Below are 14,951 nucleotides of genomic sequence, written 5' to 3'. Positions count from 1 at the left end.
ACACACAAACATACACACACTCACTTACACAATCTCATACATACACTCACTTTCACGCATTACATTTAATCTCAATAAGAAAGAACACACCAAAGAGCCCTTCCATCTGAGCTGGGAGTTGGTACAGTCTTCAGGAAGTTATCAAGTGCTCAAGCCCTAGTCCCAACTGTCACCTGACAAGCCAGGTAAGGAACACACCAGCCAGGCAGGGCTGAAGCCTCACGTGGTTACTGAGAGAGAAAAAGGAAAAGTCCATGGTCCAACAGAGGCTTGTGTCCAACCCAGAGCAGAGGGCATCCACGTGACTGACAGGGACCCTGCTCCCTGCAGCAAGAGGACGGGACCCAGGGCTGGGCCTCCAAAGACTTACGGTGACCCAGGGATAGGAAGACATCGGTCACAACAGCGGGGCCACAGACAGCCCCTCCTGTCATAGGAGACCGGCCACCAAAACCTGACCGCACGTTCCTCCGGTTAAAAGCCAGGAAGCACTTTTAACACGCCAAGCAGAGAGAGCGAGAGCTGTCACTGTGCCGAAGGTAGGAAAGAGCACTGGCACAGCCGCTTTGGGAGGCAACTTACCAGAGCCTGTTCAGGAGAGGTGCTCGGCCTGAGACTCGGCAGGACCTGTGGCCAGTTCAGCTTTCACTGCAGACACACTCCTGAGTGTACAGGAAACTCGGTGTCTCTATGGAACACACCGTGTGCGGCCGTGAAAGGTCGGGAGAAGCCTCAGCGTTCGTGAATTTGCGACCCCTCAGATGCCTCTGTACAGTGTTGGTAAGGCGGCACTCACGTGTAACCCAACACTTGGGAAGTGGAGGTACGAGGATCAGGGGTTCAAAGCTAGGTTCAAAGCACGTTTGAAGCCAGTCAGTCTACAAGAGACCATATCTCAAAACAAGGGGAGGGGGCTCTGTACAGATGTCCACTAACAGAACCAACAGCTCCGGGTATAGCGTGAGATGAGCTACAGCACATATAATTGGACTTAAAAGGCGAATTATTATTCATGAACATTATTCATGGTAATACAAGTGTGCTGGGGCCCTTGGGAATTCCACCTGGCAGCCAAAGACACTAGACCAATAAAGGGAAAAGCCTGTTTGGGGTGTTTTGTTTGTTTGTTTTGAGACAGGGTTTCTCGGTGTGGCTCTAGCTGTCCTGGAATTACTCTATAGAGCAGATCTGCCCGCCTCTGCCTCCTGAGTGCTGGGGTTAAAGGTGTAGCCACCACCACTCAGCTTGTTTTAGTTTTCTTTATCTGAGAAATAAGACTTTAAAAAGCAAACCATGAACATGTGTGGGGGTGGGCCTGGGGAGATGGCTCAGCTGTTAAGACACCGGCTGCTCTCCCACAGAAACCAGGTTCAGTTCCCAGCACAACCATCCATACCTCCAGTTCCAGGGGATCTGACGCATCCTCTCCTGGCCTCCAAGGGCACCAGGCATGCACGTGACCAGGCGTGCCCGTGGTGCACTGTTGTTGATTTTTAATATTTACTATTGATTTATCTTTTAGTTAAACAGTGGTTATTCCTAAACCAGCTGTATACCCAAATCCCCACACAGAGACTAGGATGTATTTAATTAACCTAGAGCACAATGCTGGGCAATAGTTACTCCATCCTAAACCTCCAAGCCTGCATAGTTTCCTCCCATCCAGATTTCCCACATTATACTTGCTTTTAGTCATATCTTAGGTCCGGCTCATCTCTCCTCATGATTCCAAGTTCTCTCCTGCCAATCTCTCCTCTCTGACCCTCCCACTCGGTTCCTTCACCTCCCCTCCAGACCAGGATGTCCCACCCTATTCTCTCCATTGCACAGCATTGGCTGGATGCTTAATTGACAATATAGAGAACAAATGGTGGCATGTTTACACAAACTTGAGACAGGTGATGCTTAAAATAAGCATCACAATGCAATGTCTGGATAGAGAAATCAGCATCTGAATGAACAAGAGTAAATTGTATACATTCCACAAGAAGATTATACCAACTGTGCACAGACATACAGACAAAATACATATACAATAGTAAAATAATTTCTTTAAAGACAAAGAGTGTGTATCTGTCAATCATACACTGTTTCATTTCCAGAGAGAAGTTTTTAACTAGTGGAAAGACCTGAGTAGGATTTCTTCTTCAGCCTATATTTCTGGCTCTGTGTTCAGAGACTAATAACAGCTTTATTTGATGTTTCCCTCAGAAAACAGAGGTGACTGTCATGCCTCAAATAAGACAGGAAAAGTCAGTGAGGCAGGATGACACACCCTTATAATCTGAACACTTGGAAGACAGAGGCAGGAAGAGTTCAAAGTCAGAATTGGTTATACAGCAAGTTGAGGCCAGCCTGAGCTACATGAGACCCTGTCTCAAAGAACCAAAACACAGACTGATGAATGGCTCAGCAGAAAAAGCACTTACTGCCAAGCTTGACAACCTGAGTTCAATCCTTTATTTTTAGCAAAGAATATCCCTAAGATTAATTTTTTGGAGACAAGTTACCATGTGACCCAGGCTGGCCTTGAACTTGCCTTATAGCCAACAATGACTTTGAATTATGCATCCTCCTGCCTATGCCTCACGAGTGCTGGGATTATAGGAATGTGTTCCCGGGCCTGGCTTGCTACAATAATCTCTAAAGACGCACATGAGTATTTATTTGCCTAGTGAAGTTCTGGAAGAATACTCCTGAATCAGTGCTCTCATCTTGGAAGCAGACAGAGAACCAGCCCTGAGAAAGGAGACAGGCCAAAAGGGAATGAGAGCCAAGCTCCAGCACACACCCATAATCCCAGCATAAGAGAAATGCAGGCACAATGAGTGGAACTACCCTGTCTGCATACTAAGTTTGAAGTGTTTAAGTTAGCCTGGGTGACTCCATTTTGAAATGAGGAGCCATCTTGACCGGGAGCTGAACTCAGGTACCTGGAAATATCACAGAATATGCAGTTGGCAGAAAACAAAGTTAACTCTCCTAGCAACAGCCTCCAGGAAATATCACAGAATAAATACTTGATAGAAAATAGAGACAATCTCCCTGGCAATAATCAATGAGAATCTGTTGGGAAAATTCTCCCCAACGTTCCAGATGTAGCTTAGAAGAATGGCAATTGTGATTATGTAGAAGGTCACCTCACCCCTATGGCTTTTACCCAATCCTGTAACATCAAGGCATGAACCCCCCTGCTTGCTGTCATGGAAACCCCCTGCTTGCAGTTTTTCCCTTTAAAAACCCTGCTCACTCAGGGCTCGGGGTCGTACTTCTCTACTGCTGCATCAGTGAGACTTGGGTCCCGAGTTCGATTGCTCTCACAATGAAGCTCTCTTGCATGGAGTCCTCTCCTGGTGGTCTCTAAGGGTCCCGTGATCCTGGCATAAAAAGTTCAGGCTGGGCTACATAAGAGCCAAACTCAGGGGGCTGGAGAGCTGGCTCAGAGGTTAAAAGCACTGTCTGCTCCTCCAGAGGTCCTGAGTTCAATTCCTAGCAACCACATGGTGGTTCACAACCATCTATTGTGAGATACATATTATATATTATGTATATAATACATAATAAATAAATAAATCTTTAAAAAAAATTAAGAGCCCAATTCGTAGAAAGAAAAGAAAGAGAGAGAGAGAGAAAGAAAGAAAAAGGGGGGAGGAACTATTATCCACAAATTTTGATCTTTTTTTCTTCACTTAAAAATCTTAAAATGTAATTTACAGTTTTGTTGTATCATGAGCTCTGTTACAGATGTCTGTATGATATGAATGTCCACGGTGAGACAGTCTCTGGTTAGGCAGCACCAGCTCTGGTCATGTCCATTATCTCTCACCGTTCTGACCCCTCACCAGCCTTACCATTGATGTGTGCACTCAGATAACAGGGTTTTGCATCACATTTGGGAGCTCACGCCTATGAAATACATCTCACTCACTTTTCAAGGTTTTTTTTTTTTTTTTTTTTCCTTTTTTCTTTTCTTTAAGTTTTCAAGAATTATCTCTTAGGGGCTGGAAAGATGGCCCAGCAGTTTAGAGCATTTGTGGCTCTTGCAGAGGATGAGAGTTAGACTCCCAGCACCCACGTGGCAGCTCACAACCATCCACAACCCCTGTTCCAGGGGAGAGACACTCTCTTCTGACGTGCAAGCACACACCGGGCATGCGTGTGGTGCACAAACATAGATGCAGGCAAAACATTCAAACGAATAAAATATTCTAAAGGATGTCTTGGGCCAGCTAAGGGCTTTCTGAGGCTCAGGTTGTAGGGTGCCCTGATAGGCTGATTGTGGCCACGAAAGCGGGGTGAAAACTAGAACCAATCGTGGAAGAGGTAGTCAAATCAGATAAAGAGGGGAGACCCTTTGGGGTGTCTTTCTGCATTGTGAGGCATAAAGAGAGCAACACGCGGGACCCAAATGCTGCATGTGGGAGGCGTGTTCGGCCCAGCAAGCCGCCTCTGTGGCCTCCGTATGCCACCAGTTCAGCCCTGACTGCCGTTCCTTCAACCCCATCTCAGAGGACTTGCAGTCTCAAGTACCAGTGGAGGGGAAGAAGACATGAGTATCTATTGAGCACCTAAACATGGTGTCTTATTTTAGGTTTTATGGCTGTGAAGAGACACTATGACCGAGGCAACTTTTATCAAGGCAAACATTTGATTAGGTCTGGCTTACATTTTCAGAGGTTTAGTCCATTATCATGGTGGAAAGCATGGCAGTGTGCAAGCAGACATGGTGCTGGAGAAGGAGCTGAGCGTTCTACGTCTTGATCCGCAGGCAGTGGCTGGAGACTGTGTGCCACACTGGGCATGGCTTGAGTATAGCTCAGGTAATACGTTGCTCCCTGGAATGCACTCAGTTTTTGTTTGTTTGTGTTTGTTGTTTGGGGGGGGGTTGTTATTTTGTTTTTGTTTTCTGAGACAGGGTTTCTCTGTGTAGCCCTCGCTTTCCTTCAACTCCCTCTGTAGACCAAATCTGCCTGTCTGCTTCCCACCTGCTGGGATTAAAGGCATGTGCCACCTCCTCCTGGCTGGTGCTATGCTTGATACTCAGCACTGCACAAACTGGGTGTGATGGTGCATGGCCATCATCCTATCTAAAAAAAAAAAAAACAAACCTAAAATCAGAAAGAAATGTCAGACACAGACAGCATCCATGGGCAGTTGCCAGCAAGCACCAACCAGGACTTCATTAACCCAGAGTCTGGGAGAGAAAACCTTGGGAGCCACCAGACAGGAAACTAGAAAATATGTCCTCCTACATGAAAGTAGAAACCTAAACAAAAAGAACAAGAACCCTACTCAACACAAGTTCAGTCAGAAGTTCAGTATAGCCATTTGTCTGCCTCCATCTGAGTAGAAAGAAATAAAAGTTCTTCAGAGGCCCCCAAAAACAGCACATGCCATTGCCACTGCTCGTGGTGTTCACCACAAGTAGATGTTAAGACCCTATTACTGAAATCATAACGCACTGTGGGTGTTATGTCCCTAGAGAAGTAGTTCTGGGTTATATTAAAAAAAAAAAAAAAAAAAAAAGGCAGGCTGATCTCTGCTTCAGTTCCTGCCCCCCAAGTTCTGTAAGCCAGAAGTCTAAAGAAGTCTAAACTAGGCCTCAGGCTATGGATGTAGCTTGATGGTACATCACTTGCCGAGCACAGGGGAGACCCTGACTTCAGTCCCCAGGACAACAGGACAAGATGGGGATCTTTTGGTTTGCTCCAGTCAGGGTCGCTAGGCAGACAGCAGTGACCCTGCTGGTTCTTCTTTCTGGACATCCTGAGCCTCACAGCCTTCATCTTTCAGCTTCCAAGTCAGTAATTTTGGGCTGGGTGTTCAATCCCAGCACTCAGGGGGCAGGAGGGGCAGACAGATCTCTGGATTTGAGGCCAGTCTGGGCTACAGAGTGAGTTCCATGACAGCCAAGGCTACACAAAGAAACTTTGTCAAAAGAAAAGAAAGAAAAAAAAGGAAGAAAGGCAAAAGGAAACCCTTGTGGTGACACTGGGTCCGCCTGATGAAGCAAGACAAGCATTCCATCAGGGATAAGTGATTAGCAACTTTGACTCAACGGTGACTTTAAGTAACATCCCCCATCTAACATATTCAGTTCTGTGGGTGTAAACAACACCAAGAGGTGAGGTCCCCCTGAAGCCCAAGCTTCAGCCTATTCTTTCTTCCAATTTTTGGGGGGACCATTTTTGCAGTAGTTTCTGTAGCCAGGGGATATCTTCATTCCTGACAAGGCACAGGGGGAAGGGAAGCATATATAAGCATAAAATAAACCTTTTGAAGTTATCTAAGAAAAGTATTTTCAAAAACCTATTTCCAATAAGAGATCTGTATCTAAAACAACATGATGAAAAGGCCTTAGAAACATTGCTCCAGAGAAGAAACACAAATATCAGTAAGCATCTGAAAAGCCAAGGAGAGGAAAAATTAGATTGTTATTGTTCAGTGGGTATGGCGTTTTGATATATCTTGTGTGTATGTGAGAGGGGAAGAGAGAAAAGAAGGGAAAAAGGGAGGGAGGAAGGGATGGAGAGAGAGGTCTCACTATTTCGGTCAGAATGATCTAAAACTCCTGGACTCGAATCTCCTGAGGACCTAGAAGTGTAGAGAGATCATGTCTAGCTTCAGAGCTCCAAATTTATATGATGAGAAGAATACAGAGATGAAAGGTGGTGTGTTTGTTTCCATGGTTGTGGCAATACTTCAGAAGGCGACTTCAGAGGAGAAAGGACTTGTTTCTGGTTCACAGTCGCAGAGATGCCAACCGTGACTGACTGGTGCCATTGCTTCTAAGCCTGCGGTGAAGCAATACTTTATGACAAAAAGGTGAGGCGGAGTAAAACTACTCACTTCACGGCAGCTAGAAAGTAGACAGAGAGGGACAGAGAGAGAAAGGAAGGGCCTGAGGACAAGAAACAACCTTCAAAGGCTTGATCCTAGTGAACCCTCTTCCTGCTTAGCCATGAACTCATCAAAGGACTAAGTCCACAGATGAAACTAGCTAGCCTCCCAATACGCTGCTGCTCTGGCCAGGACCTTCAATACATGAGCCTTTTGGGATTCGCTTCAGATAGAAAGCATAACATCAGGGTTGCTCCTGGAGAGCCAGGCAGGCCCTGTCGCTGTTCCAACCCCTGTGGAGGAGTAAGTAGAAGAGGAAGCCTCAGGGGAGTACACATTTCATGGTCTGATCAAGATGTTAAGTTCTCTGCGCACTCAAAGCCCCCTTTTAGCAACTTTTTCTCTGAAGTTCCTCAACGCCGGGGTCACATCCATTCCTATAGGTCTAGCTATCCACTGCTCAACCCCTCACATCTGTCTGAAGATTTCTGGTTAACAGTGAAGATCCGAGAGCCTGGGAATGAGGGAGATAATTCCTCTAGTCCTAACACTGTCGTGGGCTGTGATGGCCACGTGCCTAGGGTGCTTTCCGTTGAGCAACTCTAAATCATAACGCGCTGTGGCTCCTGGCTTGAGTGGACCCTTGAAGTGCCGTAGAGGGGGGCTGGGGAAAGGAAGGAGGGTGGAAAAATTGAAGAGACAGGAAACTGAAGCATGAGAGACAGAGAGCAGATCTAACATCCCCAGGTGTGACCACAGGGCTGTGACATTTCACCAGCAGTGTGGAAACAACTGTGAAGCCCCCAAATGAGATAAGTCAGCAGGGGAAGCGTGGGGGACTTCAAAGGCCCATGCACCTCCAGGGCAGACTCCGACATCCTCAAGTCAGAATTCCCAGAGAGTAGTCAACAGACTTGACATAGGAGCCACCTTTAATGCCACGTGCCCAAGGCCACAAGAGGAGATGGTTCAGGTGCCCAAAGACACTGGTGACCAGGCCAGCCAGAATCAGGAAGGAAGAATAAATGAGATCAAGTCAAAGAGAAGGGTTGGCAAGAGTCTCTACCGACAGTGGGTCATATCTGTGTCACAGGCTGGCCTTAAGAGGAAAGGAAATCAGGCTGGAGTGGCGGCTTAGTCAGGAAAGCACAAGGACCTGAGTTTGACCTCCAAATCCCATGTTCTTTGGTTTGGTTTGGTTTGGTTTGGTTTGGTTTGGTTTGGTTTGGTTTGGTTTGATTTGGTTTGGTTTGGTTTTCAAAGGCATACGGTTGCGTGTATTCCTCTCCGTGCTGGAGGAGTGGAAACAGGAGGATCCCAGGGTTTGCAGGTCAGCCAGCCTCCTCCACTAGGCAAGTGACAGGGCAGTGGGAAATACTACCTTAAAATAATAATTACTAGTAATAATAATAATAACAAATAGATGCACCTAAGCAATAAAACCACGGCTGTCCTCTGAGCTCCACACACAAGCTTACATACGTGCATACACGTACACACGAGTCCCTGCACACACATGCGAACACACACAAGGATTAATGGGAATCACAGGCGATTTTGCAGCACAGAAAGGAAGACAGGAGACAAGGGCCAACTCTTGGCCTTTAACTATAAGCAATGCTGGAAGAGCTTTTGTGGTCAGAAAAGCAAACCCCAGTTATGCCAGGCTGGTTGCCATGACTCCTCCCCTGGGCACATGCAGTAGCTTTTGCATGGCCACCTCCGTACTGGCTCTACACGCCGGGGACCTCGCTGTGTGTGTGTTACGTCTGAGGCTGGCAATGTAGCCTAGATGAACGTCTCCGGTTCAGTCCTCAGCACCACATGAACCTGGCATGGCAACATACCCTTGTAACACCAGCAGCAATAGTGGCATGGCGGCACACCCCTGTAACAGCTGCAGCCCTCAGGAGACAGAGCAGAAAGACCAGAGTTCGAAGTCATCCTCAGCTACAAAGCAAATCTGAAGCTACCTTGAGACAGACAAGACTGTCTCCCAAAGCTGTCAGGTTTAGCCGTGTTACCTCACCTCTACTAGGGTGTTTTTTGGGGTGCTACTTCTATGCAGAAGCTGAAAATGTCACGACTCTAAAACTAGTCTGACCCTCTGAACTTCAGAGACGATCTGCAATCTGGCCCTTTTTCTTCTTTACACTGGTCATCTCTGGAAAGAATGAGAGAGGAGACACACCAAGGAGAGATGAGGGCATCTACCGGCCAGCCCTGTGACCAGGACAGGCAGCGTGTGCAGATAGACTAGACACTGGCTTCCTTAGCGAGAGTGGTGCCCAAGGAGGGCATGTGTCTGTGAAGAGCAGCAGGGCTGGGCTTGCCCCTTCATAGTCTCTCTAGGGTGCGGAAAAGAGAAGGGGGTGGAGGCTGCTGTGAGAGAGAGAGAAACAAAACAGCTGCAACTGCCGTCAAAGGTTCCACCCAAGTGGAAGCTGCTGCCCAGAGCACAGAGGAACCTATAGTGGCTCCCACGACCAGCTGGGGCTCAGAAAAGACCTCCCCGGGCAGGAGCCATGGCGTGGCCACCTCCCTACTGGCTGTGCATGCTGGGGACCTTGGTGAGGCTCTCAGCTGCCCCAGCCTCCAAGAGCTGTCCAGACAGACACTACCGGACTCGGGGTGGACTGTGTTGCCAGATGTGTGAACCAGGTAAGAGTGGGCCTCAGCAGGGCTGGGCGATTGCTGTCTGAGATGAAGGGAGGTGTGCGGGGTGAGGCTGCGCTCAAGCAAAGCGAGGCAGCTGCAGAGCCCGGGGTTTGACGCGGGACCCTCTGCTCACAGGTACATTCTTTGTGAAGGACTGTAGCCAGGACAGAACAGCGGCTCAGTGTGATCCCTGTATCCCGGGCATCTCCTTCTCCCCAGGCTACCACACCCGGCCACACTGCGAGAGCTGCAGACACTGTAACTCTGGTGAGAGGGGCAGAGGGTGCAGAAGGATGGCACCGAGAAAGATCTGCGGCCGCAAGGCCGGTGGGGCTGGCTGTGGGGAAGAGTCGGGGTCCGAGAGCTTCAGCTGCTCCAAGGCTTCCACGAAGCGGGGCCAGTGTTGACGCACTGCATGCCTTGGGCAGAGCGCGTGGGGAGAGGTCTAGGGTTTCATGGGAGATGCGCAGAATCTAAAGGATCCACCGGTGAGGAGGGATCCGTAAATAGGATTGAGACAATAAAGGGAGCGATGGGGCCCGGCGCAATGACACACGTCCATCAAAAGCCAACTAAAAGGCGGGCTGAGGCAGGAGGATTGCTTGATCACAGGAGTTCAAGGCCCACCTGAGCAACACAGCAAGACCCTGTCTCAAAGAAAAAGGGGTGGGGACAACAAGATGGCTTCGTCGGTGGAGGTACCTGGCATCACCACGCCTGGCGACCGGAGTTCATTCTCTGGGCCACATGGTAGAAGGAAAGAGTGAACGTGCAAGTTGTCCTCTGAGGTCCTGAGTACACAGAAACAATGAAAAATTGTTATTTTTATAAAATTTGGGGGGGTGGTGGCAAGGTAATTCCAGAAACCCAGGTTTCAGAAGAGCATCTTCCAGCGAATGAACCGCCTGTGTGCCCAGGGCACATCTGCAGGTCGGCTGCTCAGAATTTGGAGCTGGGGATAACGTCAGAAGCCAGAGCCTCGCAGCCTTTCTGCACAAAAGCCTTTCTGGGGGAAAAAAACAAATAGATCTGTCCTTTCTCCTAATTTATAAACTTCTGCTTTTTGCAAACGGAGAGGTAGGATATCCGCAGCTTTCTTTTCAAGCTTGGCGGTCATTTCCCCACCTCTGCTAGGGATTCAGGAGGCCTGTGTTATCTGGCACTAGAATAGGACACTTTAAAGAGGCCCCTTTGAAATAATGTTTGTCAGCAAGATACTGTTTTGTATATAGAAAAAAAAAAAAAAAAAACAAAAAAACCTCTTTACCTGCTGTTGAAAAAAAAAAAATTGTAGGAGCCGGGCACTGTGGCACACACCTGTGATCCTAGCACTCGGGGAGGCAGAGGCAGGCAGATCTGTGAGTTCAAAGCCAGCCTGGTCTACAGAGTGAGTTCCAGGACAGCTGGGATACACAGAGAGACCCCCATCTCAAACGATAGCAACAAAAGTTTTTCCACTATCAAAGAGATCCATCTCCCACCTCAGTGGTCTGGGCTTCGTCCTCAGCACAGCATTAAGAGATATTAGTCATGGGCTCACATCCGTGGCTCATGTGCTGAAACTGGGGAGATGCAAAGATTAACGTGCAAGCATGAAACATCCCACGCTTTTTATACACCAAGATGAACAACATCGTAATGAAAGCAACACAGGCTCTAGTGTGTCTGTTTCTTTGAGACAAGTTTTTTTGTTTTTGTGTTTTTTTTGTTTTTTTTTTCTATGCAGCCCTGGCTGTCCTGGAGCACTAGGTAAGCCAAAGTAGCCTCTTCATAGAGATTCATCTGTCTTCTAAATCCTGGGATTAAAGGCAGGTTCCACCACATTCAGCAAAGCAACATAAATATTCCTGACGCAACTTAGAAGTAAGATTCTCTCTTCCTGGCAGCAGCCTCCACATGGCTGGGAATTTCTTAACTGAAGCCTCCTGCCTCACTCTGTAGCCCTGTCAAAAGGCCTTCTGCTCAAACCCAGTCTGCCCTCGACCCCTTCACGAAGCGCCAGGTTGGATCCTTCACCTTTGCCTGTGGACTCAGCCTAATCCCAAAGTATCATGACAGGCCTCGAGCAGAGGAAAACCGTTACAGTTGATGCAAGTCTTTGCCATGCGCTGTTCCTACGTCCCTGTTCTGCCCGCAGGGCTCCTGGAGCTACCTGAATTCCCAAGAGCATTGTCCCCCATCCAGATGTTGCCTTCCAGGGAGTCACCTCCCTACTCAACCCCAACAACCTGTAAGCCCAGCCCAGCACCCCTGGTACAACTACTGGGAGCTCCCAGCATTGGTTCCTATACTAGATCAAACTTTCTATCTTCCATGTAAAGGGTGCCTACAATCAGTAAAACACACTAGGAATCATAAGCATACTATTCCTAATGGTTAAAAACTGGTGGCTCCTCGGATGTCCACTGGCTGTAGAATGGATGGATACATGCATGGTGGTATATCCATACAGTGGAATATTACATAGCCATGAGAAAGGGTGGCCTGCAGTTAGAGCCAACAAAATAGCTAAAATTCACAAAGCAATTAAAGGGAAATTTGAGTTAAGTAAAAAGTTAAGCTGGTTAAGTGAAAGAGGCCAGACAGAAATAAGATCATGCTGCGTGATTCCACTCACACAGCACAGATGTTGTTTTATGATGGCAGAAGTAGGAGTGATAACCACTTTGTGAGAGCTTAGTTACCAAAAGAGGACAAAAGAGTTAGTTAGCTATGTACTGCTTTTGTGTTTTGGTTTGAGTTTTTTTTTTTTTTTTTTTTTTTTGAGACAGGGTTTCTTGGTGTAGCCTTGGCTGTCCTGAACTCTCTTTGTAGACCAGGTTGGCCTCGAACTCGCAGCGATCCTCCTGCCTCTACCTTCCTGAGTGCTGGAATTACGGGTATGTGCCACTGTGCCCAGCTTATGTACTGTTTCTTAATATGTTGCTGTACTTTTGTTTTTTGAGACAGAAGATCACTATGTATGTAGCCCAGGCTATCCTGGAACCCACACACAGCTGGACCCAAACTCATAGAGATCCTCCTGGCTCTACTTCCCAAGTGCTGAGATTGAAGGTGTGGGCCATCATACCTGGCATTTAAAAAAAAAAACAAAAACTTTTAAAGTATATTTATTTGTTTGTTTGGGGGGTGGGAAGTGCTTGCCAGCCACAGTGCGTGGGTTAAAGTCAGAGGGCAACTTGCAGGGCTCATTTCTCTTCTTTCCAACATGTGGGTCCCAAGGACTGAACTCGGGCTCCTGGGTTCAGCATCAGGTACCTTTAGCTGCTAAGCCATCGCTCCGCCTCTCATGCTGAATCTCAAGCTTTGTTTGTATGATGGGCACATCTCTATAGAGTATTTGATATGCCAATAAAAAGCTTCAAAGTAGCAATGAGTAGGAAAGAAAATCATACAATCTTCTACTTTCAGTTTCTGTGCCTGTGAACTTCCTGTCGACCATTCTTCTTCAAAAACAATAATAGCAAGGTAGCAGGTGCCAGTGGGGGGTGGGGAGGTAAGGTGATAGGAATGAAAAACACTCCTATCCTTTGAAACGGTGTCAGGTGAAGGTCAGGGGCAAGCAGGCACCTCGGCTCTCTCAAGACCTGTTGTACCCTGTTTCTCCTGTCTCCGAAGGCCTTCTCACTCAAAACTGCACAGTCACAGCCAATGCCAAGTGCACCTGCTCCAAGGGCTGGAATTGCCGGGACCAGGAGTGTACAGACTGTGATCCAGCAGGCCTCACGCTGACCAGACAGCCATCTGAGGCCTCCAACCCACACCCGCCACCCACCCACTCATCTTCTGCCACACGTATGTACTGCTCCTGGGCAGGCAGCCAGCCTGCCCAGCATGGTCCACTCTGCACTTAAGCCCCAGCTAGGTTCTGGGTCAGCTTGTCTCTCTCTCTCTCACTCCTGGGGATCACAGGCTTACAGCCCGGTGCATCATGGGAAGTTCCCTGCTGTGATTCATTCTGTCTGTTCCTCCCAGAGATGCCAGAGGAGGCCGGGACCAGCTGGCCTCTACACAGTGCAGCTGACTTCAGGCAGCTCCCTGACTCAACTGTCCATACCCACTTGCCATGTGAGTGTGCTTCTTCATCCCTACCCCATGGAGAAAGCACTGAGGAAAGAGGCCAAGAGGACAGCCTTTGGGAAACCCCTGAGCATGGGCTGAGGGATGGGGCTGTAGAGCTGGGGAGAAAAGTTCCCAGCACCCACTGGAAAAGATGCTGGCTATGGACTCTGCATGCACAGACACCCATTCACTACTCACAAAAGAAGGAAAGACAGAGGCAGACAGAGCAGGAGGCAGAGGGAAGCAGAAGCTAGTTAGAGATTAGGAGAGAGGGAACCGGTCCAAACGATGATGACAGTGACAGCGAAAGGACAGGCTGGGCTGAGGGAGTCCAGGGCCAGCCCCTCCTCCAAAGCCTCAGGGTATCTTTGCTTCTGCAGCCCGAAGACCTCTGTGCAGCTCAGACTGTATCCGGGTCTTTATGACCTTCTCCAGCATGTTTCTGGTCTTAATTCTGGGTGGAATCTTGTTCTTCCATCAAAGAAGAAATCATGGACCAAGTAAGAGACAGGCCTCCCCTCCTGCCCCAGCCCACCATCTCAGCTCTGCTACCCACCCCTAAAGCACCCCCCGAACTTCACCCACCTACTCTCACTCTCCATATCCTTCCCACAGCCTCCCCAGCCCCTGCCCCTCCACCCTGCTTTTCTCCTCTCTCCTCACTTTCACCTCTCTTATCCCCACTGCTGACCAAGACTTGGCTGATTCTTTCCACAGACGAAGACAGCCGGGCAGAGCCTGAAGAGCTCTGTCCTTACCGCTGCCCCAGGGAGGAGGAAGGCAGTGCTGTCCCCATTCAGGAAGACTACCGGAAACCGGAGCCTGCTTCCTACCCTTGAACCCTTGAGTGGAACGGTGGGGTGCCATCCAGGGAGATCTGGGTGGTGGTCCGCTCCCCTGCCATCATCATCAGAGCCCTTCTCTGTGTGCATGCGACAAACTGCCCTTCTGAGGCTGCTATTGACAAGAACAGAATCCCCGGTGTGTGGTTCAGCAAGTTCGGAGAGGCTCAGGCTCTAGCTGTAAAACACACTATAAATGAGCAAAACTACCACCAAAGGGCTCAAGATGGCTCAGCAGTGAGTGCAGCACCTGTTGTACTTCCAGAGGACGAGGGTTCGAGTCCCAGCACTGTCAGATGGATCAAAACCACCTGTAACTCCAGTTTCAGGGGATCTGACACCTTTGACCTCCTCTGGCACCCATAGACACATGACATACACTCACCCAGACACACATACATATGATTTAAAAAAAAAAAAAAATATATATATATATATATATATATATATATATATATATTTTTTTTTTTTTTTTTTTTAATTTAATGGGCCACCAGCAGGAGCCTTGGTGCCAGGACTGACCTTCCACAAGAGACATTATCTAATGAC

General features: G+C 48.3%; 1 protein-coding gene across 5 annotated transcripts; it reads left to right on the top strand.

Annotated features, from left to right (window-relative positions):
• The first annotated feature begins 307 nt into the window (after window positions 1-307).
• Cd27 (CD27 molecule) lies at window positions 308-14,814 on the top strand. 5 transcript variants are annotated; one of them, XM_055609446.1, is made up of 8 exons: window positions 308-539; window positions 4,675-4,820; window positions 9,361-9,501; window positions 9,634-9,765; window positions 13,117-13,293; window positions 13,474-13,566; window positions 13,941-14,060; window positions 14,278-14,814. In XM_055609446.1, the coding sequence occupies exons 2-8, from the start codon at window positions 4,724-4,726 to the stop codon at window positions 14,397-14,399; spliced, it is 882 nt and encodes a 293-aa protein (XP_055465421.1). In that variant the 5' UTR covers window positions 308-539; window positions 4,675-4,723; the 3' UTR covers window positions 14,400-14,814. The 5 variants fall into 5 exon arrangements, with proteins under 5 accessions (XP_055465421.1, XP_055465420.1, XP_055465419.1 ...); XM_055609445.1 differs by having other exon boundaries at window positions 308-780; XM_055609444.1 differs by having other exon boundaries at window positions 308-823.
• Window positions 14,815-14,951: the final 137 nt, after the last annotated feature.

Source organism: Psammomys obesus, unplaced genomic scaffold, assembly GCF_907164565.1.
Source record: "Psammomys obesus unplaced genomic scaffold, mPsaObe1.curated_primary_1811, whole genome shotgun sequence".
In the NCBI taxonomy this organism is placed as follows: domain Eukaryota; kingdom Metazoa; phylum Chordata; class Mammalia; order Rodentia; family Muridae; genus Psammomys; species Psammomys obesus.
The sequence above is the reverse complement of the archived record's forward strand: the minus strand, read 5'-3'. Positions and strand labels throughout refer to the sequence as shown.